This window comes from Gymnoscopelus braueri, assembly GCF_963280865.1.
Source record: "Gymnoscopelus braueri genome assembly, chromosome: 2".
Classification (NCBI taxonomy): domain Eukaryota; kingdom Metazoa; phylum Chordata; class Actinopteri; order Myctophiformes; family Myctophidae; genus Gymnoscopelus; species Gymnoscopelus braueri.
The window spans coordinates 33,985,027-34,011,495 of NC_137604.1; the positions used below are offsets into that span (position 1 = coordinate 33,985,027).

Consider the following 26,469-nt stretch of genomic DNA (forward strand, 5'->3'; position numbering starts at 1 on the left):
TTTGATCACAATGCCCTGCACGCGCTCGGGTGGCGCAGTGGTAAAGTCCCTACCCACCACCACAGAGGTTGTGGGTTCGAACTAATGGGTAAAAAATATAATTGGCTATTCTAAATGAAGAAAAAAAAAGGATGCCCTGCACAAGACTGCTGAGAAATGGCAAGTGAGTATAAGGTGGCTCCAAAGATGCTCGGAAACCCTCCTTGAAGAGCTTTGGAATTGACCTGAAAATCTGGGAACCCCTCCCTAGCTGATGACCAACGTGCTTGGAGAAGGAAGGTCCAGGAAGGTGCTGTTCTCTGTGAGATTGATTGAAAGCTTTATTTATTCTCAAAAAGAGCATTGAGGTTTACGAATCAAGAATCTTACTCACATATACCTTTATGTTATGTTACGTAATGTAACAATCTTGAATCAATGTGGCATACAGTAAGACAAACAAAGGGATCGTTAAGGGACGCTGGGGATTTGGATTAGACCAGAAAAGTCCAAGTGTTGATGTCAGTCAGCTGTGCTAGGCTGTCTGGGTGTGGCTGCATCAGAGCTGGGTCAGAGAGGCTTGTGGAAGACAAGATCTGACTAGAAAATAGAGCACTCTCTGCACTTATCTGCACAGTTGATCTCACTCTCTCTCTCTCTCTCTCTCACTCTCACACACACACACACACACACTGTTTGACTTCCACTATTTTGTTGTCTCTCCACAGAGAAGACGCATACTTCCTGTTTAAGAGACAACACAGCTGTCTGCCATGGAAAAAGAAAACAAGCAGTGGTGGAAAGTGACTAAGTACGTGTACTCATTCAAGTACTGTACTTAAGTACAGTTTTGAGGTACTTTTACTTTACTTGAGTATTTCCATTGTTGATACTTCATACTTCTTCTCCACTACATCTCAGAGGCAAATATTGTACTTTTTAATCCACTACAATCATTTGACAGCTGTAGTTACTAGTTACTTAGCAGATTTAGATTACTAATAAAAAAACATATCGTATCATAACGTAACCATTATTTTATACTTGGGCTATTAAAAAATAGCCTCACAACAAGAAAAAAATAACAAGCTCACAACGCGCCACAAGTGACGTGTTGTGAGCTAGTGAGCTTGTACATTTTTGAAACATTTTGACAAACTTGAGTACTTTCACTTTTGGTACTTTAAGTATCTTTTGATGGCCAAACGTTGTACTTTTACTAAAGTAAAAGTTTGAATACAGGCCTTTTACTTGTGACAGACAGAGTATGTTTATATTGTGGTATTGCTACTTTTGCGTAAGTAAAACATCTGAGTAGTTCTTACACCACTGAAAACAAGCATGAATACGGTATGTTAAAGCCCAGGGTGTAGTGGTGTTACCATTCAGCCTTTGCATGACCCGCTGCAGTTCCTCACGACTGTCCTGAATTTGGCAGTGTATGCCATTAAAAAACAGCACAAGGCAGTTATCACTTGCAAAACACCTACATCATAGCATCTGTGCCTGAGAGCTTCGTCTGTGCCTGAGAGCTTCCAAGAGATTAGTTAAACCTTATGTGCACAGTCGGCTTAAAACACGCACGGGATCTTGCATCTACAAGGCTGATCATAACTAGATGAATTGGTTTATTGCTTTGTAATTATTAACATTTTAAGGCAGTTAATTTCTGAATTCAAATTAATTTTGTCTGGGTTTTAGATAGTGAAACAGTGCCACCTTGTGGCAAACATCAACACAAAAGTAAAGATTTTAGGCTACAATAAGATCAAATCAGCACAAATACTTCAAAAGTGACAGTAGTAATAAATTAATCGATGAAACTAAGACAACCATACAGTATATCAATACACCAATGCTACAACAACTTCTGTCAAACCAAATTCAGCTTCTTCTCTGGACTGAACTTCAGCCCACTTTTAACTGTGACAAATCCTAGAATCACAGCCACAACCAGTCAGCTTCAAGGCTCAAGTGTCTCCAGTCTGAGAACATTGCTCAGAGAGGGTAACATCCATCTTCCTGTCTATGACAGCCACCCTGTCCCCTTTCTGCCTTGGTGGACACTTCCTCTAATTGTCCCCCCGGGGGTCTCTGACACCGGGTCCACAAATACCCTTCTGGGAGAACAACAATTTCATACAATCAAAGGAACAAGAGAAGTTATTCCCACACAGTGTTCAATATCTAGAAGGTAAGAAAGGGGACTTCCAAAGATGTGTGTCTGACAATCCATTATTTCACTTCAGGGCCCACTTGAAAAACTCTAAAGCGTTCGTAGGCCACCCATGTGACCACTTGCTGTGTTAAAGAGGTGGTTTTTCATGTGTCTATGAGGTTGATAGAACTTCATTAAGCCCCCTGGTGGTGTTTTTATGGTGTTTTATGTCTTCTCTGACTATTTTGAGTTTCTTCCTGGAGGCTGAAACCTTGAGGGTCAAACGTGCCAATAGAAAAACAGCACTTTAATGACACAGTAAAATGATACCCTCCCCCTCATTATCATAACACAACAGGTGTGGGCATGAGGAGGAGGAGGGACTAGGACAGGTGGGTGGTGCTAAGGTGGTGGAGGAGGTGCTAAGGTGAGAACCAGGTATACTTAACACATTGACCGCCGGGCCCGTAGTTCTACGGGCCGTTAAATCCAACGGTTAAGCGCCGATCCCGTAGCCTACGGGCTGTGGTGCTTTTTCCTTTTTTTCAATTTTTTTTCTTTTTTTCAATTTTCTAGGGGGACCATTTTCAGTGTAACACCACCCGAAGTCGACCGGAAGTGCGATCCCGTTTTTTGTTTCCCGTCGGCCTCCATTCTAAGTCGTACACAAAAAGCCCTGTAAACCTATGTAGATTTTCATCCTCGCATTTCCCATGTTAACATAAACTGTCAGAACTCAAACATGGCGGCTCCGTTTGACACGCGGTCTCGACGAGTAGACACAAGGACATGTGCACGTTGTTTACAAACAGTGGATCGGGCAATCTAAAGGATTTTAACGGGGCCTATGGCGACCTGAAAAAAACAAAAAACAACAATAAAACCTTGGCACTGGTGAGTACATTATGAGATTAGCCCTTGGCGGTGGATGTGTTAACAGGCTGTTCATAACTCCTGAACCGTCACACATGCTATCAAAATTATGGCCACTGAAGAACCTCCAACCAAAATGTGCCTGACTATAACACTATAACAAGCCACTTCACATTAACACCAATAACTCTTAAGAGTTAAGTAGCTCATACACAAATCTATACACAGTCCATGCCTGACTACAATGTCCTTCATATATCATTTTCTACTAAACACACTTTTTGCTACTACTCGTACAGATTTTCAACACTAGCGCAAATCAACATATTGTGTCTGTGCAATAAATTCATACAATGCTGGCCCACCATAAACTACCTGGCCTGGCGGAGACCTCCTAGTTGTTCCTATGTTTCGTTATCAAAATGAAACAAAAAGTCAAGTTTTTTTTTCTTTTTTTACTTATTTTTAAAATATGAATCTTATATTACCATTACAATCTTAGTGTTTTGCCAATTATTTTGGGGCCCACTTGGAATACCCTCAAGGCCCACCAGTGGGCCGTGACCCAAAGGTTGGGAATAGCTGGACTAGCCTTTAAATAAAAAGTGGGCATGATTGTGAGAGAACGATGGACAAAAACCCAGCAGGAATCTTGTCAGGGAGTGTGTGTGGTATATAATAGACTCATACAGGTTGGTGTGACACAGCAAATCAATCTCAGTGTCCCCAATGGCTATGTCCACTTAATCACTGATATTCCCTCTGTGTCACCTCCATTTTAGTTGTCTGTCAGAACTGCGATTCCCAAAATTCTGTTCAAAATAACATAGAAAAACAACATGTAAGTGCCGCGGCAAAATGAACACTGCAGGATACGAGCGCTCAGGTTATTTTGGAACGCAACAACTATGTTTTCAGAAACCGTATATTGACGTTAAAATAGATAAATAAATACATTTCCGGTACATTACTGGTGCCTGCATCACTTTGGCATGAATGTTGGACGGTAGACTAAAAAAGTGTATAGAGAAGTTGTCACAAAAAAATCCAAGCTCCCTCACACATTATTATTATGATTATTATTAACAGTTAAATACGTAATAGTGGATAAATGATTCCTTTCACCAGACAAACTAGTCTACAAACTGGTCTACTGTTGTAGGACTACTGTAGGATTATTGTAAGACTCAGGTGTGTGTTCATTACTGAGAGAAACAGATGGTTTTCACCGCAGACAGATGTCCTGCAAATGAATAATACATGCTTTGATAGTTGATACCGGAGTAGAGTGGATAAATGACTCATCCTCCATGTACTTGCAGTCTACAATAGGAGCTATCAATGTGCTTTGGGTCATTACACAGTACATCAAATTGGTTTCAGCTACATTTTATGTCTCCTCACAAATTTCAACACTATTGAAAAAGTAACTGACTGATTGAGTGACTGAATGAGAAAGTACAAGGCCCTAAGGAGCTAAATTAGATTATGTCTGAGAGCACATGGACGAACACAGATGAATTTATGGCTGCAATAAACGGGAGGCTTGGATACACAATGGAGAGTAATTTTCCACCACAGGAGCGTGTGACAGGGGCTGCAGCCTGCCATTGGGGATTCTCATCTCGGGGTTAGTTTTAACACTCGCCTTCCACAAGTTGACAGTCCCAGAAACTAGCTTAGCATAAGACAGCAGAACATACACCACTGTGTGGAGAGCATGTCTAGTTTTCTCACTGAGGTCAAAACGAGAATTCAAACTATTTGGAGTAAAGTTAGTAGAAACACAGGAAGACATCTGCTAGATTCAAATTACTTAAAAAATAAGAATCAAAATGTAATCAGAAAAATAACCTTGTTGAGAAGCATGGAACAGAACAGCCAATCCATCCATTCACACATTTGCACCACTCGCTCTCAGTCGTACCTTTTTCTCCCCGTCTTTGGCGCTCCCTCGCTTCTTCTCCCTGCCCCCTCTCTCTGTCCCTGACCTCTCCCTCTCCCCGATGCCAAACAGCTTCTTGGCCCACTCATCCTTCTGCTTCTGCACAGCCAGCCTGTGGGTGTGGGAGTGTGGAGGCGGAGGCTGGCTCCCACCAGGTGGTGGCAGGTGGTCGCCGGGGGCCAGAGGGGCCCGGTAGCGGTCGGCCGGGATCTTGTTCATGGGCGGGGGCAGGGTGCTGCAGTTAGCCGAGGACCATCCGTCGGTGGACTCGGCGTAGGACTCCTGGTCACTGCTCGCCCCGTGCACGTTGTGATGGTGCTGCTGACGCCAGTCTCTCAACACATGGACGGGCAGCCAGCGATGCTGCTCCACTCCTCCTCCTCCTCCTCCTCCTCCACCTCTCTTTTCTCCTCCTCCCACTGCTCCTCCCCTTTTCCCCGGTGGGTATTGGTGTGGGTGGGGCCCTCGGGAGTGCCGGCCGGGCCCATCGGAGAGAGAGGGATGAGGCAAGGGGAGAGGGTGGGGGAGGTCGGCCAGAGGCGGATCGTGGCGGTAGTGGCCGTTTCTCAGAGCTGGCGGAGGAGGGGGAGGCGGGAGGTGGGAGGCGGGGGCTCCTTGACTGGGGCTCCAGGCCTGCTGGGAGGGAGGAGGGCTGTCCCAGTGGCGTGGGCCAGGGTTGTGGTTAGGTCCTCCGAGGTCCACTAACAGCACCCTGTTGCTCTTCTCCTCTGGCAGGAAGTTACCTATCCCGCTGTCACTGTTGCTGCTGGTGCTGTGGTTCTGCTGGGCATCGTTGTCTGGGTCATGGAAGGCTCGGGCCCGGACCCCCTCAATGTTCTCTCCCATGTCCCGGTAGAGGACAGAGACAAACTGGAGAAGGGGCTGGGATGTCGGGGGGAACTCCAGACAGCCACCTGTGTCTGGGTCAGGGGTACACTCGAAGCCAAACCTCGTGGCCACACCCAAATGGACCTGAGGAAATGATAGTGGTGATGGAAATGTTATCAAATATGTAATTCTTCTCTAAATTGTTCCCGTCTTTGCTTCCGTTCCTCTGTGTGTGTGTGTGTGTGTGTGTGTGTGTGTGTGTGTGTGCGTGTGCGTGTGCGTGTGCGTGTGCGTGTGCGTGTGCGCGTGCGTGCGTGCGTGCGTGCGTGCGTGCGTGCGTGCGTGCGTGGGCGACATAGCGATGATTCATGTATGATGTCATTAAAGGACTAGACCACTTTGGTACAGGTTTGGGTTGTTTAGTTAAAAATATTAAGTAGTATCAATTTTCTATGGAGCAATTATTATTGATTTCTTGCCCACCTTTGGAGTTATATCATGGCAAGGTAACTACACAACCCAAACCTCTACCAAAGTGGTCTAGCCCTCTAACATAATTTCATACCAAATTAAATAAATGTCTCATGCACATGACATTTTAGTCACACCTGGTGGTGACAGAGGTCAGGATCTACGATGAACACATGACAGGAAGTTCTCAAACTGCTCTCTTCCTCTCGCCCATTGTTGTAGTGATGCTCGTCGTGGTCATCTGTGGCCTGCATGGTGACCAATCCGAAGAAGCGTCGGTCATCAGGGCAACAGGCACTGAAGGCTAATTTCTCTGCGGGATAGGTGGCTAGTACCTGACCTCTGTCGCTGCAGAGACGCACACTGTCATGCATCACCTGTGGGGAGTGATCAGGTGTTATAACTTGGTAGCAAAGAATATGATGCCGCATTCACTACTAGAGGGCCATTAAAAACAATAATATGACAGCTTTCAGTGTTGATATGCACTTGTTGTATCACAAGTTTACCGTGTTTAGTACCATTACAGTAAAATAAAGTAATAATATAAAATGTTTATTTTTTTATATTTATTTAAATTTTTCTTTTATAATATAATATAATATAATATACGACCAAGACAAGCATTCACATTTTAAAGTGAAGTTGGACATGGCACATATACTACTGTAAATTCACTAAACTGAATATTCGATAACTAAAATTGCATTTGATAAATCTTCTCTCGATCGTTTATTCGCTCGAGAGAAAACTGACTGTGCTCTTAGTCTCCTACATGACACAATGCATGGTTTTAAAAGGAAAACTGGTAGATTCGTTAACTATACCTTCATGAGGACCAATGAGTGGATCTTTTGCTCGGCCCGGAGACGTCGCATGCTGCCTCTGATGGCTTGCACACTGTCACTTTCCAAGCTGGTCCCTGTGGAGGCCAGCTCAATGGATCCAAGATAGCCTACTATCATGCCCACATTGAGGATGCCTTCGCTGGGGTCCAGAGCCGGCTCGTGACATTCCCTTATCTCCACCTCATGTTCATCGTGGTGGTGGAGATGGAGTTGGTGGAAGTCAGAGTCCAGGAAGACTGAGTCGTCGTTCAGAACTCGGGCCATCTCCTCTTCGGACAGCAGGTTGGGATTACTCCTGGAGCGGGAGTGTTTCCGATATAGAGGGAACTCCGGTTCAGACAGTGGACGATGTTTAGATGAGGAAGTCGCCACAGCCCTCTCTTTGTCAGAGCTGCTGGAGGATTGGCTGGAGTTCTCAAAGATCATGTTGAAGATTCCTCCAGACTGCATCTCTGCCACCACCTTCTCAGCGCGGTTGATACCCATCTGCTTAGGGTCCAGTTTGGGTTTATACCAAGCGCCACGGGACAATTTGCTATTGTTGCTGTTGACGCCACCATCATGAAACCCGCCCAGCTCTTCGTCGCTGGAGCAAGAGTCGAGATAAGACGGTGCCATCGTGCCGCTGCTATGGTGACGGTTGCCGGCGGCACGGTGGTGGTGCCTTCGGTGACGTTCGCCTTCGGCAATGACTAATCTCAAGACGCCGGAGCAGCGGCCGATCAATTTAACCACATCCTCATGCGAGGCCTTGGAGACGTTGATGTCGTTGACTGAGAGGATGTGGTCGCCCGAACGCAAACCAACATAGTCTGCAGGGCTCCCTTTCAGTATGCAGCTGAGGACACAGGGGCTTTGGCCAGAGAGCGTAAAGCCATACCCCGTTCTCCCCCTTGCCACCTCCACAGCCCTGATACGCCCCTGCTGGGTGGAGGAGGACGGAGGAGGCTGGTGTAAGGCCAGACTGCTTCCACCACCGGCACGTGCCTTGGAGGATGCATCTCGTTGTCTGAGCATTGTTCAAGCAAGCTTTCCCTTTCTCTTATCTATTGATGCAGAGAGATTGCAGTCAGTTGCTTCAGTGTACATCAGCAGGCACTGCCAAAGCACGTACACAGGGACATATTCAATGTGTCTCCTCTTCTCATGCTGTTCTGTGTGTCAAGGTGCTATGAAAAGCCGTGCAGAGGGCCTAAATGTGACAGAGGAGTGAGAGCATGGCCTCAGTTCTGGCGTTGCTCTGCTATCGTTCCCATCCATATGCAGCGCTCTTCCCCTGTTTTAATGCCATGATACCTGTAGCACAACCACACAAAGAGACAAAATACACTGTCAAATCGTGAGTGATAGTTTAACTCTTGAGAGGGAACAAGTGTAAACCAAACTGGATAAATGAACACTGCAGCTTTTACCGTGTAGAACTGTTACCCTCATATTATAGCTGTCTGTGTCTCTGCCTGGCATACTTTGTCTTCCCCTTCTATAATGTTGCATTATATTAACCACTTAAACCCCAGCATCGATATTGTGGGGAAAGCTTTCGCTGAAAATGTGAAAACAGAAAAGATACTAGTATTGAGCCCTGAGGGACTCTGGTTACCCATATAGGGTTTAAGTGTCATTTTATTTACATGCATGAAAAAAAAACATTAATTCTGTTGGCATTTGGCAATGAAAGTCATCAGATTTCGATCATGTTGTGCACCTTAAATGAAGCCACACCTGAATATGGTGGTGACAAGGTAACCGGAAGACTCGCCCCAAAACACGCTCGCCCCCATTTTTTTTCACGGACCAGCGGTTCTTTTATAAGGTTAAGTCTAGGCATAGTTTACCGGCCGCACTCATCCAATGTCACTTCGACTACGCAGCACCTCATGGTACCATAGCACCACAAAGCCCTTCAAAACAAGGCTCCAGACATCCCAAAACAAACTGGTCAGGCTAGGCTACTGCTTGGCCTTACATCTTCAACTCATTTAACCCCTGCTCACTTTGCTAGGGTGGGGTGGCTCAGGGTAGAGGACAGAGTACAGCAACTTGCAATGGGCCTGGTCTACTCGTTTATGTGATGTTTTAGCATAGTATTGTATATTAGTCTGTCGTTAAATGTTTCGATGAATTGAGTACAAAGGACCCCAATGGAAACAAGCCATTGTGCTTTCTTGGGTTTAAAATCCTCTTAACAGACCTCGTATTGAACTGTACTTCCCTGTGCTTATCTTTGCAACCTGTTAATAAAGTATTCAATCAATCAATCAACAGGTTACGTTTAGGAATACCAGCTGAATACCGCCGGATTTGCCCCGGGGCGACTGTGTTTTGGGGCGAGCGTTTAAACACCTGAGCGTGGGCGGGGTGCTACAGGTGAGAGGTAGAAGCATGCGGGGGACAGACACACTGGTACGTTGAAACACAAGACTTCAACTTCTGTATTCACCTACTACAGCCGCTACAGTATGTCTGCTCTGCTTTATTTAGCGTTCTAAACAAAGGCCATCATGTTCATCATGCACTGAACATGGTCAAACTAACTTGAACTCAGACTGGATGATGCGTTACGTTAGCCAATGGCAAGTTTGCTAACAGGGCTAATAATGGCTGTTTAACTAACATCGAGGACATTTCGGCTTAGGTTAAATACATCTACATTAATAACGGTACATTCGTCCGCAAAAAAACAAAGTCATTGCACGGCTTATTCTGGAACTTTTACAACAGTTACAAACTTTTTTTTCCTTCATATCCGTGACTTCTTGTTCAAAAAGCGCATCCACCCGTGCTTATTTTAACGCCTAGTCCCGCCCCCCATTTTTCCAGAATATTGGAATGTCGTAGCGTAACCATGACGACGACGGTGTACACAGACGTCCATGTCCAGTGTTGCCATGTCCATTTATTATAAGCTACTGTGGGCTTGTTTTTGTGTAAAGTTGCTTATAAATATTGGGGGTTGCAGTTTTTTGGGCTTGTTTCTTAAGTGTAGTTGCTTATTTGGGCTTGTTTCCTAAATGTTGTTTAAACATTTTCAAGTCAAGGACCCCCAAATTAATATGTATTTGTCTGCACGGACCCCCATCTGAAAACATTTTATGCCAGGGACCCGCATAGAAGATTTGTTTGATAATAGCAGATCTACAAGCTCACAACGCATCGCTATGTGAGCTTGTAGATCCGCTATTTTCAAATAGATAACGTATGTGTTTAAAGGGCGAAGCTCGCTTCTTCTGGGCGTGTATTCATAGAGCCATGTTGCTTGTTTCTCTCTCAAAACCTGGCAACACTGGCCATGTCCCTGTCATTGGCTTTCCGCGCTGTCAGTCACGCATTGAACGAGCTTGCCGAGAGAAATTGATAAAAGTTAGATTGAGAAATCACAGATAAAGTAGAACAGCTGCATAAGAACTACTTAACACACAGGTGTCAAAACTAAACATCACACGCACAGTCTCGTACAGTGTTAGATGTTAAAGTGTATATTATATTATATTAAAGCAGGACACACGCATGAATGTGTCTGTATTTGATCTCCAAGCAACAGCTAGGAAGGACCAGCTGGCTAACGGTATATGATTCTGAGCAACGTTGCCAGGTTTTGCGAGAGAAAAGCGCAACCAGGTGTAGGAAAACAAGCCCAAAAGAAGCAGCCACATGAGCACTTTAAACCTAATTTATATACATCGGCTATTTGAAAATAGCCAATCTACAAGCTCACAACGCCTCGTGATGCAGTGAACTTGTAGATCTACTATTTTCAAAAAACATCTGGGGGGGGGGGGTGGAAAATGTAGAATATTTTTTGGAAACATTTTAACAACATACAGCACAAAACTTGTATGGGGGGTCCCTACAGTATTTTGTGCCAGCTGGCACAACATATTTCAGATGGGGTCCTTGGATAATTACATATTAATTTGAGGTGTCCTTGACATGAAAATATTTTAGAAACACTGGTTTATACAACATTAGGAAACAAGCCCAAAATAAGCAACTTAACTTTAGAAAGAAGCCCAAAAAACCCGCAACCCGCAACTAACCAATATTCACGAGCAACTTTACAGAAAAACAAGCCCATGGTCGCTTATAATAAGCCAACATGGCAACACTGAGTCTGAGTTGTAAAGCCAAGGAAAAAAGGTGGCTGCAGGTCTTTTCTTTTTATGTTCTAAAACAAAGATGTTTGGTTTGGTATTAATGAGTTTATTTAGTGCGAGTTTTAAAATAACTTACTTCCCCCCACAGTGTCCAATGATGAATGATTGCTCAGGCAAATCCCATAGTTTTGTAGCTAAGGTTTTAGGAAGGTATAAACTCTGGGACGATGGGTAAACAAAAGAAAAGACTGCACCATCTGGCGAAGTAGAGGAGGAGGACTAGGAGGAGGAGGAGGTGTGTTTAGAGTGATGTGGGAGGGGAGGGGGACCAGTGTGTAAAGTAACTAAGTACATGTACTCAGTTACTGTACTTATAACTACACTTTTTTTTACTTTACTGGAGTGTTTTCAATTTTCAATTATTTTGCTTACTGACTCCACTATCTCAGAGACAAATATTGTACTTCTACTCCACTACAACTATTTGAAAACTTTAGTTACTTTGTAGATTTTGATTATTATTACAAAACATACGTTAACCACTTCAAACCTATTTAAACTTTGGCTATTTTCAAAAGATTTTTTAAATATATTTTAGACATGACAACTTGTGAAACGGCCATTCAGATGAGTACATTTACTTTTGGTACTTTAAGTATATTTAGATGCCCATACGTTTTTACTTTTACTCAAGTACATTTTGACTACCGGACTTTTTTGTAACTGAGTATTTCTACATTGCCGTATTGATACTTTTACTTAAGTAAAAAATGTGAGTACTTTTTCCACCACTGAGGGGGACACAAGGCGATAGTGCTCAGGGAAAACTCAACCAGAGGCAAGAACATCTAATGGACAACTCCAAGGTATCTAGATTCTTAACTAAAAACGAGGGGATGGCCCATGGGGGGGACACTGACACAACATATTATTTTGTTCACAATCCCATGATCTCTCTCGCTCTCTCTCGCTCTCTCTCTCTCTCTCTCTGTGTGTGTGTGTGTGTGTGTGTGTGTGTGTGTGTGTGTGTGTGTGTGTGTGTGTGTGTGTGTGTGTGTGTGTGTGTGTGTGTGTGTGTGTGTGTGTGTGTGTGTGTGTGTGTGTGTGTGTGTGTGTGTGTGTACACACTGAAATACCTACCAACCACTTGGCAGTTGGCACATGCCATCTCTGCATGTGGGTGCAATTGCAAAACAATTGCTTTGATATTTGGCAGCTTAGGGCATGTCCATCTTAAGAGATGTGTGTGCGAGGACTACAAATTGTTGGACTGGCTAAAAAGAAGGGCAAAACAATTAATGAAATATTGTTCTGCGTCTGCCATTATTGGCAGTCACTTTATATGGAAAAGACAGCTGTCATCTATACCCATAACTGTATGGTAGGCTGTTTGTGTCTAGCGTATTTATACAACTGATCATGATCTTGCTTTGCTTTTTTTTCTCCATGTTTTATGTCTTAAACTGAAAATCCAAATAAAGAAATTAAAATGTGTGTGAGTGAGTGAGTGAGTGAGAGAGAGATGTGGGACCTACCTGATAAGTGGACACTTCTTGACCCTGGTTCTCCAGGGTGAATCGGTCAACAAACTAAGGTCTTCTTTACCCTGGTTCTTCAGGGTGTGTCAGTGTACAAACCAAGGTCTTCTTGATCCTGGTTCTCCAGAGTCCAGAAAGACATCAATCAACGACTGCACCCTGTCCCCTTAAACACAACAGCAGAGAAACAGATGGTCAATCTCTGCAATTCATTTAATTATTTTCAAATACGTGATTGAATCAATAAAACTCAAGTCTGCTGCATTTACTCTCCCTTTGAGCTTTCTTTAATGTGATTACGTTTTTATGATAGGTGGAGATGGAACAGCTTCCAGCTCACGAATGTTAGTGACAAATAATGCAGACTGTAATTCATCCTCAAAAAAGTTATTAGAGTTCACACTGCTTCATGAGCCATATGAGCAGTTTGGTAATAATAGCAATAATGTAGTTTAATCATATAATACACACTACTCTTCATGAGTATGAGGCAGTAACATAAATTGTAGGCTTGCCAACATGAACAATGTGCGGCCTGAACCTTTTGTTCAACAGAAGATTTACAACGTATTGGCATAGTGTGTGAGCTCTGCCCTTCTAGATCATCCTATATTAAAATTGGTTAATGGGAGGGCGGGCCAGCCAGCCGGTGGGCGGACCATGGCCACATAACTCTGACATAACCATAAACAAACAAGTTACGCCCATATATAGGCAGGACCATAGCCACTTCACCTTGACTCAACAAACCTGATACGCCCATATATAGGCAGGACCACGGCCACGTCACTATGACTCAGACATAATCATAAACAAACCCAATACGCCCATATATAGGCATGTCACTGTGACTCAGCCATAACCATAAACAAACGGTGGTGCGGCGTAGTGTGAGGGCAGTTATACATACTGTAACAGCATTGGCTATAATCATAGCCCACTAATGGAGTTAAACTGTATTATTATAGTATTTGTTTATGGTATATTCTGTAAATCTTTTCCCATCACACAGCTAGACAAACTAATGTACAGTATAGGTGGCAGTCAGTTGCTCAATGTACAATGATGGACTTATGTAATGGGGTTACAAAACATTATACAAGATGACATCAATTCCAAGGTAATATCTTTAAATACTTTATTCATTTCTATAACATACCATATCAAGAGGTTAACCTCATTAAAATATTGTCATTGAATTAAATACACAATCTTCATTTTCTCACAGGTGACCATGAAAAATGTCCTAGAATGTCCTCTGATTTGGGGTCTTGACTGGTTGTAGCAATACAACTAGGTTATTGTAATTATATAGTTTTATCATAGCCTCCTCTGAAATAGAATCATTGGCTATTTCAAAGTGTTTCACAATGATTGCTAAGGCATGTCGCTTATGTAAAGTTCTTGGCTCGGGAAAAGCTAGCAAAGTATCCATTTGATTGATCAAGTTATTTTGGGACAAAATAAATCAAAGAATTATTTTTCTTTTGGCCCAAATGAATAACTTGTTCAAACGAGAACATGACTTTCATATACTGTACCTGTACAGTATAATGATCTACAGTGTCTTTCAGGGCAACAGTTGGAACTGAATAAGGATAGTCTTTAAAAGAACCACGCTAAACCCATCTGACCTTCACCTACATCCTCCTCCAACCCCCATCTTCCACAATCCTCAAAAGAATTCTGGGTAATCTTATTACCACAACAGGGGCTCTGTGGACAGTGTTTTCCTCTACTCTTGTCTGGATAAGATTATTATAGACAAAAGTCAAACAATCTAAAAAAGAAGCAAAAACTGTATTTTTGAATGTCTAAGAGGCAAGAAAAATACAGAACACTTTTTTTTATCAACTTCTCACAAAACTAAATCCTGGTACTGGAAAGTGTTTGTGTTCAGCTGCTGACTGGGACCAAAAAGCCTCAACTAATCTGGCACAGTGGCCGTTTTAGGGAGGGTTCCCATTGGAATTTTCCTCTTATGATTTCAATAATCTGCAGACTGCTAAGCACCAGGGGGGCTAATAATTTATGTGAATAATACCATGAACAAATTAAAACAAGCACATTGTCTTCAGTGTTTGAGAGTGGAATGTGTCACAGAAACCTTTGTAGTTCCATGAAGGAGATTTTGGGCATCAGAAAACAAAAAGTCGCTCAATACCAACGTGAAAGTGCTAGATATATTCAATATTCTGTAATAAGGAAATGGTTGATGGCATATTCATGATTCTTAAACTGACAGGGGCATTTAAAGCTTTTAAAACAATAGACAAAGAAAACTGTTGTCACGTGGCTTTGCTAGCTACAGCTCCCACCTGTTTGATTTGTCAAAGCTGCTCTTGGTCACTATAAGGTTACAAGAGTCCCTTTGGATTGTGTTGCATTCCTAAATTTCAGCTATCATTGGAATCATTGGCCTGTCAACGGTGACCATAGAAATACAATACTAAGGACTACGAAAGGACAGAGCAGTGATTCAGCATGCTTCAGTAAGCTTCAAAGTACAGGACATATTCAGTCTTTATCCAAGGCGAGTGTGTGTAAGAGTGTGTACACAGTAAGGAAGTCTACCGCACTGCCAGGCAACAAGGATAAATCTTGAATGAATTGTGACCAGCTCATTGCTTTCTGACCACGTTGTCGTCTATATGGATCCAGTGTTTGTGTTTGTGTGGAAACAGATACTCGAGAAAAATGGCATCACATTATCTCACCATCTTATTGAATTTCTCCTTTTTACACAGTTTTTATCTTGTCATGCACCATGGCTTTTTGTATTACTTTACAATTATACGTTTACTCTTTTTACAAGATATACGAATGTACTCCATTAAAAGATGACTGTAAATTACTTCCAGTCTTATTACAACAATAATCATCATTAATGACATCTTACATCCTGAGAATTAAAGAAATTACAACAAATGGTATACCGATGCATTAGAGATCATAGCTAAGATTCTGAGAACAAAGGACTAGACAGATAAGCTACATCGTAATAAACACATTTATCGCTACGGGGGGAGGGACATTGTATTTTTATCTTGAAATGTTTAACAACCCCTTTGCATAATATTGATGATTAAAATAGAAACAGAAAATGAACATTGTAGTAATTGACAAGAATATCAAATTAAAATATATGGTATTTTTCCATAATAGTTTTGCTCCCGTCATTACTGTTGATTTCCCAATGAGGTGTTCCACTGAGCTTTCTCCTGAGCCTCATGGTGGGACTGTCTAATCCTTTGTTCCCTCCTCCTAGCATCTTGAATAGGTCACTGCACACAGAGAGATACAAGAATCATGCTCAGAGTCAGAACAGGTGCAAACATGTTGCCCTGTCTGCAGTGACGGTTACAATCGCAGCTTTTTGATGTTCCCATATGAACATGGAGGAAAAAAAAATACTATGGCTATTTAGTTTAGAGATCCTTTTACTCCAAAAGACACATAAAACATATCTTGCTTCTCTCTCACTCTGTTTTTTCTATCACATTTGTGTCAGAGAGTAATTTAAATAAAAAGAAAACAACTAGTCAGTGACAACATCAAGCAAGCATTTCAGGCTCTATGTCACCAGTGTCAGCCTTTTGTCAGTTATTTTAATCAGATCTTTTGCCCTCCATAACAAATCACACTGAAAATAGATGTATCTGAACTTTAAATATAGTAAATACTTTAGCATTTTCAGTTTTGTTGTCGTCCCCCCCCCCCCACTTCATTTAAATCACAATGCTCAAGCAAGTCCTCACGAGAAAATATACAAATCCAGTTTCTTTATACGATTAATATTATTTATCTATGTTGGTCAAGGTGCTGGGTAGGAGGAATTATTCAGCGTGCTGTTGTCCATCTCAAGGAATGGTCCTTGGTGAGAAGGTGGGTGCAGGCAAGGAGCCAGTGTATTTCATAGTGCTGAGAGACATTCACTCACTCTCTTCTCTTTATCATACATCCTAACATCTCTAACATGGATTCCTACTTCCCACCATGTCAGTTTCTTCGCCCTCATTGTGACAGTGAGTTCACCAGGGTTAAGTTCAGCAGTTTGTATCATGACTTCATGTCAACATAATGGAGGTGGTAGTGGGTGCCTACAGTGGATCATTTTGACAAAACATTCGGGCCATAACCTCCATCTCACTTAGAGTTGGAAGGTGTGCATGTGTGTCTGTAATGTCTGTTCCTAGCATAGACTATCCCTCCCTCCAAATACATCCATGCCCTCTCCCCCATTCTCATGTTGCCTCCCTCAATGTCCATCTCCAACTACCTCTGTCTGTGACTCTATACATCCCTTCTAGAGCGAGGTGTCCTGGTGAATAGACTGCAGGCAGCCCAGTAGCTGGTAGTAGGGGCTGCCCGGTGCAGCCACAGTCTCAAAGACCGACTGAAAGGCCCTGCGGTCCAGCTCTTCGTCGATCTGGTGCCGGTAGAAATCCATGGCCACCAGGCAGAACAGGTTAACGTCCACCACCTCACTGCGACCCATCCGGCTGATCACGTGGGGCAACCTGGGTGCAGGGAGGGTTAAGGACCACAGACCAATGAAGAGAGAGATCATTTACATGTATACCACAGCACCAAAACAATTACAGACCTCCTACAGCAACTACACCTTGCTCTGACTGGCCGAGACTTCTGTCACACATTATTAAAATACGTTACTGTAGCTACATTTAATCAGTTAAGGGGAATAATGGACATTCTCATAACCGACTTGCTCCCAGTGCATTATTTCTTAAATACATAAACCAAACATACTTTAACACACACCAGTCTCCGCCTCATTCACACTCACACCCAACACCCATTCCAACAAACACTAGTGCGCGCGCACACACACACACACACACACACACCATCGATATCACAGGACTAAGGATACAGGGCTGAGATCCACTGGGACGTGGAAGCTGAGACAAAGAAACAGGACAGACTCCACATAGCCATGGCCACAGGCGTCCTCTGGGTGAAGTTAGACAGGGACAGCAGCACCCAGTCACGCACCATAGACGACTGACCTGTGGCATGAAGAGTCTGGAACACCTGGCCAAAGAAAAGAAGCAGTAAGAATAGGAGGGGGAACAAATAATATATTAATAAAAAAAATATTAATGTTTTATAGTGACTTTTATAGTCACTAGCCACATATCTTTGAGCCACATTAGTATGACTATGACTAGTCATACTAACATTAAATGCTTGTCATTTAAAAATCTGAGAAAAACGGCAGAGAAATCTGTGGCCATCTCTTCAATGTTGTCTTGGCAACCTTTTGTCTGTTCAAACAATAGAGCTCCCTAAAGCAGTTAACACAGAGGCGACCCAGTAACTGTTTACCAAGATTAGCTCCAATTAGAATTCTGTATACCGTTTGCTTAGAGACGGAATTGATGGTCAAAATCTCTTCAGGGGAGACAGAGTAACCATATAAATGATGTTTATTTGGATTAGGCCTCAGACAAAGGATACCTCGAATCATGAATTCCTGAGCTTTGCATAACATGGATTAAAATGCACAGGAGATGTAAAACAATTGAGACATTTTTGTTTTGCACCGGTATTGACTCATGTCCTGCTGCTGACCTTGTAGACGACGGTGGCCATGAATTGTGGGTAAGGTTGCTGATTGGACAGGAACTCTCCAATGACCTTGTTCATGACGTCCTGCGGAGGGAAGAAGTCATCCAGGAACTGGGGCAGGATCCTGGATACCACACGCGCTTCACTGGGCAAACCTTTACGGATTCTGTCAAAGAAAATTGGAAATACCCAAATGAAAAATGATGAGAGAAAAAAAAAGAATGCAATAAGTTGTTGGCAAATAAATAAATAAAAATTTAGTTGCGGCACCAATGAATTGATTGCTGCTCAATCCACAAACCAATGTTGGTAGGTAGCGTAACTGAGAGGAGAGGAGAGAGCTGCAATGTAACAAAATAAGTTACAACTGCACAACTGTGTGCATGTAGCTATGTACGAGCAAGAAATTCATTAATTGATTTTGTGTGTGTATGTGTCTGTGCATGTCCTGCTTGTGTTCAGTGTGTTGGCATACCTGTCAAAGAGCACAGAGACCCTCTCCATTGCGACAATGACCGACTCACTGTCAGGGGCCTGGGAGTCAGAGTGGGCGGCGGGGCGCCCAGCAGGGCTGGCCTTCTCCTTGCCTGAGGAGAAACCAACAGGATCTGCTGTGACGCCCACCGCCTCCGCTACAGCACAGCCAACCTCACCTCTAACCCCTGTCACCTCTGAAACACACGCAACCACCGCTGGTAGGACGAGAGGGGACCAGTTAAAACGAGTGGGGGGAAGGGGGGGTGGGGTAGAGTGGGGATTCAATTGAACGATGGCAAGATGTCAGATTAATTCAGAGCCCAGTCCGATTTAGTGTTTGAAATCCTTAGCAAATACTTAAATCGGAGAATGATTGGTAGAAGTCTCATTATAAGGCTTTCAAGTCAAGAGTCAATCACCCACTTCAAGTATTTGAAATTATTTCAAATGCTGTGTGACCTGGTTTGTCAACTGAACGGCCTGTTGCTAGAACGCAATGTGCTTTAGTTAGCTTGCTCTGAGGACAGACAGGTCTTGCTATAAAGCACAGAAGGTTCTTAAAGATGGAGAACGTCAGGCATGGGTTTGCATTTCCAAGGGCCCCGTTTTGACCTAGAACTTGGCTTCTAGCTCTTGTCCATTGAGAAGAGGTTGTTACTTAGCATGTTAGAAGAAGGGCAGGGATATGCTAACAGTAGCTAGCGTTAGTAAGGGGAGACGTAGGGTTAGAGGTAGATACCATCTGAGGTACAATAAAGGTACAATGTAATGCAAGCAGGATGAGGGTAGCTAGCATTCATGGATGATGTTACCCCAAGTATTATCATTAATAGGTTGGCTGGTGCTTTGGTACATTAAACACAGATGTATTGAAAGCTTGTCCCCAGTATTAAGTCAGGACATGGTTCACATTATCTACATGCAGGTACATTAACTATTAATGAGCAACAGGTGTGGAGCTGGTTAACAACTGTAAGACTATTAGTTCCTACGCTAATGACTCAAGTTCTGTTCTAGTGGTGTCCAACACGTGAAATGATTATAACGCTCATCTTGTGCAAATACTGGTGTAAAGTTGGCTTACTTCTATTGTGAAAATGTATATTCTGTCAACTTTTTTTTATTTCAAAGAACCCCAATTTGCTATACATTAGGCCACCCCCATTTGAAAATGGGACCCTAATCTAAAAACATTTTTTATTGTTAGACATAATTTGGTCTGATATAGTCTGTCATTTGGTCCAGAATTCCTTTACTGTATATGCAGCGTAGGTATAGAGGTAACAGTGAAACTATCCCATTATTGTAATGTTCTCTAGGTACATTTACTTAACTAGGGAGCCCCTGGAACCCCCTCAAGGACCCCTGGGGGCCACATCGGGGCCCACTAGTCACTGTGCATGCCAGTGTGAATAAGCTTCAAGTAGTACTTGCTGCAAAAGTGCATAGAATAGGCTCAGCATAAACGCAACACAATACACACTCCTTACAAGCAGTACATTTATCACCGCACATGCAGGTCAGTTAGCTTAGCTACGAGCGGTATTGCATGCTTGGGTGAATAGCTGCGAAAAGCATGTGGCCATGCCGGTGAAAGTAGCCAGGCAATTTAACTTTTATCCAAGTGTGCAGTACCATGCAGGTAAGTTAGCCAGTGTTAGCAGAGGATGCTACAATGAGTTTGCAGTGGGATTTAGATACATTTTTAGCAGTGGCACTTACCAGTGTACATGCAGGTAAGCATGAGTCCCAGGGCAGCCATGGCTCTGTGTGGAGAGGGCATGTTGACACGGTCCACGCTGAGTTTGACCAGCGCCTCGCTGTCCACGCGGGACAGCTGCTCTGACAGCAGGAGGCGCTCCAGGCCCCGCAGCACACAGTGGTAAATGACGGAGGGAGTGGCGTCCTCACTCGCAGACACCATCACACCACACGTCTAAGGACAGACAGACGAGAGAGCAGGAGAAAGGAGAAAAGTGAATTTCCTTTTTTTTGTTTTACATGCCACGGAAGGCCAAAGACACACAGAGGGTGCTCACCTGTATGACTCCTGCAGTAAATTCAGCACCCACATCCATAGGGTAGTTTTCCATCATGTAGAAGGCAACTGCGCATATCACCAGCACATGTTGCTGGTTATGGAGGTTCACACAGCTAATGTTACAGGACCCAGAAAGAGTACAGAAACACACACACACACAGTGAATGCAATGCACATACGTAAAGGATAGCACCTAGTGGGAAGCCATGGCATTGCACTTTGTCCTTTTCCAGTTTTTCCATCTAATTAAAAAGGATGAACCCAATTAATTTAGAGACACATCGACAAAGCAGGGGGTTGAAGGGTGACATTTAACAGGAGTGCTCCCCTAGAGTTGTTCCATCATGAAATCAGCTCATTAACACATTGCATGCCAGTCGCGTAGATCTACGCGAACCTATTTAAAGCCGCAGCGTGCCAGTCGCGTAGATCTACGCGAACCGCCGATTCCCATGTTAAGTGCCCCAGGTGCACTTTCCGAATTTTTTTGATCCATTTCCGTTTCCGGTTTCCGGTCGGAAACGGAATTATTCGGGTTCCGTTTTTTTCGATCGTATCCGCTTCCTGTCTGGGATCCTGTTTAAAACTCGATTTTCTCTGGTTGTTGTTTTTCTCCTCGCTGATCACTGTTTACCGTTGATCGGCTGTAGCTTCAAGATGGCGGCACGGATTTGGAAACTGTTTTCGCTCGCCGTTTCTCACGGATCCGCTGTGTGTTTAGAACCAAATGAACGCGCACTTTTAACTTATTTAGCGAGGTCTGTGGCGACATGAAAAAAACTAAAAAACAACAATAAAACGCTGGCACTGGTGAGTACATTATGAGATTAAACTCTGGCATGGAATGTGTTAAACAACGAAATGACAACGAAATTGTGTGTGTGTGTGTGTGTGCATGCATGTGTGCCAGGGTTATTATAGTTAACTAAAAGTAACTAGAATTGAAAAAACGTTTTAGTTAACTGAAAGAAAAAAAAGCTTTACAAAAAATATATAACTAACTGAATATGTATTGTGTTTATAAAACCCTAAACCTCGGGCTGCCTGCAACGCACGCACCTAGTATGAAGTCGGTTGGTCAGATGTTTCTCGAGGTTCGTGAACTACAGACGGACACACACTTGGTGCGTGTGTGCGAGGACAGGAATAAGCATGGGCTGTAATGTACTCACTGAGCGATGGCCCTGAGGTTTGACAGTAGGTACTCGGAAACGGTGGGTATGAGTTGCTTGGCCGTGTCGTCCAGCAGGTCGCACTCCAGCACATACAGCACACCGTGCAGTGCCCCCATGCGGCTGGGCAGGTGGGTGCTGCGTAGGGTGCTCTCCAACAGTCGGCACACAGGCTCCGCTATCGCTTTGTCCTGCCAATGTTGTTTGTATTGACATTGAGTGTTTTAACCAACATGATCTCAAAAGGACAGAAACTTTCACAGGTAAATCATGGTCATCAACAATCATGGTTAGACAAGGACATACAGTATAAGTGTGCGCACGCGCACACACAGGCGCTCACACACACACACACACACACTAGGGCATTCACCGAATAGTCGAATATTCGAATATCAAACCGACTATTCGACTATCAAACCACTACTTTTTTTTTTTTTTTTTGGCTTTTCTACAGCAGACACGCAGCTGTGAGCTCTGGTGTGACGTCAACTCGCATTCCTTGAGTCGAGTCATCAATGCCATTGAAAACAAAAATAATAATAATAAAAAAAATATATATATTTTATTTTTTATAATCAAATCGATTAATCGAATATTCGAATACTTATAGGTCGAATAATTCGAATGCTAAAAATCACTATTTGTGAATGCCCTAACACACACACACACACACACAGTAGGTAATCAACGTTCCTCACCATGCCCAGAACAGAAGCAGCCTTGCAGATGGCAGGGACCAAGTACTGGTTGAGGATCTCGTCCTCAGGCGGGTGGAGTTTCTGCAGCTCCATGAGGGTGGAGAACATCATGTCAAACTGGTTCCTCTCTGTGAACAGGTCCGACACCGCCAGCAGCTACACCACACGAGGAAGGAGCAGGACCAAGAGAGATCAGTGAAGGATAGAGGAGACTGATGCGATTTAACAATTTGTTATATTAAAGCATCAGATCTTTTGGGTCTCAGCTGAATAAGTTTGGTAACCAATGTCCTAGCTCACCGATCGGACCACCTCACTGATGAGCACCACGGGGGTCCTCCTGTTACTGGGGGTACCAGGGATCAACCACTGGCTGTAGAGCTCCAGAAGGAACTGGGAACATGAGTGGATGTCCACACCAGCACGGTGCTTCCTGTTACGATGTACAAGAAAGGACATTTGAGGATGGAAGTAGGTGTGTGTATTAATGCTAGGGAGTTGGGCCTAAAGGAATGTATGGTTGGAGTGTGTGTGTGTGTGTCTGAGACCTGGAATTGATAGGGGAGGTGGGTGGGGAGGTCGGAGCCGGAGTATCTGCCTCATCTTCCTCATCTTCACCCCATTCTTCCTCCCTTAGAGGAGTGATGTTGTTGCCTAGCCACACAGAGTGGATGGATACCTGCAGATAGACCGAACATTTAGCCTTCTCCAATTCAAATTCTATTGGCAGCATAATAACCTCCAACCTCCTTTAACCTGCAATTTCCATTTCATTTTGATCAAGGATTATGTAAAGAAAGATCTCAGGTGCCGGAATAACTGGTGTCTGAACTGGTGGCCGTCCTCTAGTTTTTATATAGCTCTATAGTTCTACCCGTCTCCCTCCATATCTCACCTGTCCCAGTTTGTAGTCCATGTTGCCCAGCTCTCGCTCTGTGTTGATTTGAAGTAGCAGCTTCTCATGACTTATCAGAGTACCAGCTGAAACAGAAACACAGTATTAACCACTTAGGCCATATTTTATACTTAGTTGTACGACTGTCGCGTGGGGAAAAAAAGAGCTGATCTACAAGTTCACAACATGAGCTTGTAGCTAATTTCACTAACCACTTAAGCTAACCATGAATTGCCCATAATGGCATGCCCAATATAGAGATGTCAGGATGAAAGTGGTTAAAGATGAAATAGAAGTGGTGAGGAGCAGTGATGCAGTGCTACAGTATGTGTTGGGTTTACCAGGCGAGGCTGCAGCCAGTGAGGGGACGGGGTCCCAGGCATGGTAGGGGTGGTGTGTGTGAACGTTGTCTCTCTTGGACACCAGGGCCTGGATCTCCCGCTCCACCTCACCTCTGATCACCGACAGCTTCCTGCCAAACCTGGACAACAACAAGAACAAAATTATGGGGAGCACTAGGGAAACCTATTACAAAACAGTCTGGCCGTCTTGTTAGAAAATAACTGCGGCTAACAAAAAAAAGGCATTAGAATTTTGAAAATCTTCCAAGCATCTGGAAGCTGCACACACTAAAATGGGGTTTGTTACTCGATATGCATGTGTGTGTGTGTGTGTGTGTGTGGGTGTGCCAACCGTGTGTCCAGGGCCTTCAGGCTCTTGTTGCGGGGCTGCTGTTCCAGACAGCTGACTGCAGGGTTTCCAGCAGTGGGCAGGGTCATGGCACTCAGCACCAGGCTGGTGATGGCCTGCACTGCCAACACATTCAACTGGGTATGCTCCAAGTCCTCCTGGGGAAACACAAGCATTAAGCAGAAAAAGGTTAAGTAGACGGAGTGAAGGACAGAAATGCAGGGCTTAATCCAGTAAATCCACACACGGGCAACAACAACATACGGCCCGAGGGGCAGACCGGGCCCTTTGACCATCTCAATCCGGCCTGCAAAGTCCTCAAACAAAAACAAAATGACCCCCTAGAAATTCTAAAAGGGAGAATTGTTTGAAAAATGTTGGACAAACTATTACAGCACTGAAAGTTGTTCAGTGTCACCAACATATGTTACTCCATATATCTCTATGTAACAGGCCTTTGGGGGTTCATATTAGTATATTAGCATGAATTTCAGCCACCGATTACAGATCATTTCTTAAGAAGTCAATGCAAGGTTATTTTGGCCAACACAGGTCACTTCCAATGAGTGGTTTTACTTGATATTTTGCTTCACCCACGTACATCGTAGACTGTAGCTAGGTAAACTAGTTGTGATGTTCCCGGTTGGGACATCACAACGAGGAGAAATTCTGAATGCCATGTTTATATGCTGTTATTTCATCATACAAAAGCAGAGGCGAGGAGGAGCTGTTTTCGCAGCACTTGGAACTGCAAATCTGACAGCAAAACCCAACCTAAGAAGACCAGACCAATCTTGTTTGCCCTAAAACCTTCACTTAAATACCTGACAGTCATAGCCTTTCATTGTCTGTGCACATACCTCCTGCTGTGTCTCTTCCTCCTGGTCTATAGCGATGGGTTGGGTGACCAGCACCCCCAGTAAAGTTGCCCAGGTCTCCTCAAACTGAGTCCTGCTGCTCCAGCCTGAATACACAGCACAGGTTCCAGTTCAATTCCCCATCAAATAGAGCACATGGGCATTTCACAAACTGATGACACAGCAGTGTGTCTAAAACACACACAGCTGGGTTATATAAAGTACAGAGGTAGTATATTTGTATTGCCCTTTATTCTAAATCATTGGCCTTAATGAACTAGACACCAATGAATATACACCATGAAATAAATTAATTTGTGTGTGTGCGCGTGTGTTTGTGTGCTTGTACCCAGTGTGTTGACGCGGTAGAGGAACTCTCTAAAAACATCTTTCTCCTGGAGAAAGTCGACAGGGATCTCAGGCAGTGTTGTACCAAACTCTCCTCCTGGCTGAGGGGACCAGCCCAGCTTCCAAACCTACAGCACACAAACACAAAACAGTTTTAACTGAGTGCATATAAAAGGCTGTATGAATAAACAGATTGGTCTCTCTAACACTCTACACATTGTGAACAAATAGTGAATGGACTGCATTTATATAGCGCTTTTCTAGTCTTTCTGACCTGCTCATTGGGAGCATTTAGGGGTTCAAGTGTCTGGTTCAAGGACACTTCGACATGCAACCAGCTCAGGAGGAGCCGGGAATCGAACTCGGAACCTTCCGATTCCAAGACGGCCGCTCTACCTCCAACAAGAGCTTGTGACTCAATTATAACTATATATGAACACTTTTTATCGTTTCCTGAAAAGTTATGGTTTTGGACATACAAGGTTTCCACCCGACAGCGACAATGTACAGTATCTGCCCATGCACACACACACACACACACACTGACCAGTGGAGGTACTCGAGTATAGCTGTTGACCAGGGGCAGTCGGGAAAGACTGATGACGATGTTGCGCAGTGTTGGTGTGAGGAAGGCAGGGATTGCACTGTTCCTATGGTGACCCAGCATCAGGACACTCTGCAGGCCCTCCACCAGCTCTGCCATGATTTCACACGCACGCTGGATACACACTGCAACACACACACACAACTCAAAAACATTGCAAACACGCAATCAGTCACAATGCACTGCTTTATCACCAAACACAAGAGTGGTGGTACTCTATTCCTGCATTGCTTACAGGACAAAAAAATTTACTTAGAAATGCTAGGGAAAACATTCTCTCAGTAGAAATGAATGAGTCTGTTTGAGGAAGAGAAAATAAAAGATAAACCATGCACATTCTCATTCAGTCCCTGGACCC

At 43.7% G+C, this 26,469-nt stretch overlaps 2 protein-coding genes across 10 annotated transcripts in view; both read right to left on the reverse strand.

The window, feature by feature from the left end:
- Positions 1-11,452, reverse strand: part of rgs12b (regulator of G protein signaling 12b) — a 67,318-nt gene extending 55,866 nt beyond the window's left edge. For 2 of the 3 annotated variants that reach the window (XM_080442919.1, XM_080442921.1), the window contains exons 1-4: positions 11,333-11,452; positions 7,082-8,398; positions 6,392-6,631; positions 4,938-5,927 (exon numbers count right to left, since the gene is read on the reverse strand). In XM_080442919.1, coding sequence (XP_080299045.1) covers positions 4,938-5,927; positions 6,392-6,631; positions 7,082-8,119 — 2,268 coding nt within the window. In that variant the 5' untranslated portion in view covers positions 8,120-8,398; positions 11,333-11,452. Of the gene's footprint in view, positions 1-4,937; positions 5,928-6,391; positions 6,632-7,081; positions 8,399-9,831; positions 9,892-11,332 lie in introns of those variants that run through there. The other variant, XM_080442920.1, reaches the window with a different exon arrangement.
- Positions 11,453-15,437: 3,985 nt separating this feature from the next.
- The window catches only part of htt (huntingtin), a 46,308-nt gene continuing 35,276 nt past the window's right edge, over positions 15,438-26,469 (reverse strand). For 5 of the 7 annotated variants that reach the window (XM_080416799.1, XM_080416797.1, XM_080416798.1 and 2 more), the window contains 16 exons: positions 26,055-26,236; positions 25,509-25,635; positions 25,163-25,266; positions 24,306-24,460; positions 23,954-24,093; positions 23,613-23,698; positions 23,266-23,396; positions 23,018-23,150; positions 22,718-22,873; positions 22,017-22,207; positions 20,843-20,957; positions 20,526-20,739; positions 18,802-19,018; positions 18,330-18,492; positions 17,629-17,789; positions 15,438-17,254 (listed from right to left, as the gene is read on the reverse strand). In XM_080416799.1, the coding sequence (XP_080272925.1) occupies positions 17,041-17,254; positions 17,629-17,789; positions 18,330-18,492; positions 18,802-19,018; positions 20,526-20,739; positions 20,843-20,957; positions 22,017-22,207; positions 22,718-22,873; positions 23,018-23,150; positions 23,266-23,396; positions 23,613-23,698; positions 23,954-24,093; positions 24,306-24,460; positions 25,163-25,266; positions 25,509-25,635; positions 26,055-26,236 (2,489 nt within the window). In that variant the 3' untranslated portion in view covers positions 15,438-17,040. The remainder of the gene's footprint in view (positions 17,255-17,628; positions 17,790-18,329; positions 18,493-18,801; positions 19,019-20,525; positions 20,740-20,842; positions 20,958-22,016; positions 22,208-22,717; positions 22,874-23,017; positions 23,151-23,265; positions 23,397-23,612; positions 23,699-23,953; positions 24,094-24,305; positions 24,461-25,162; positions 25,267-25,508; positions 25,636-26,054; positions 26,237-26,469) is intronic. The other 2 variants (XM_080416802.1, XM_080416800.1) reach the window with 1 other exon arrangement.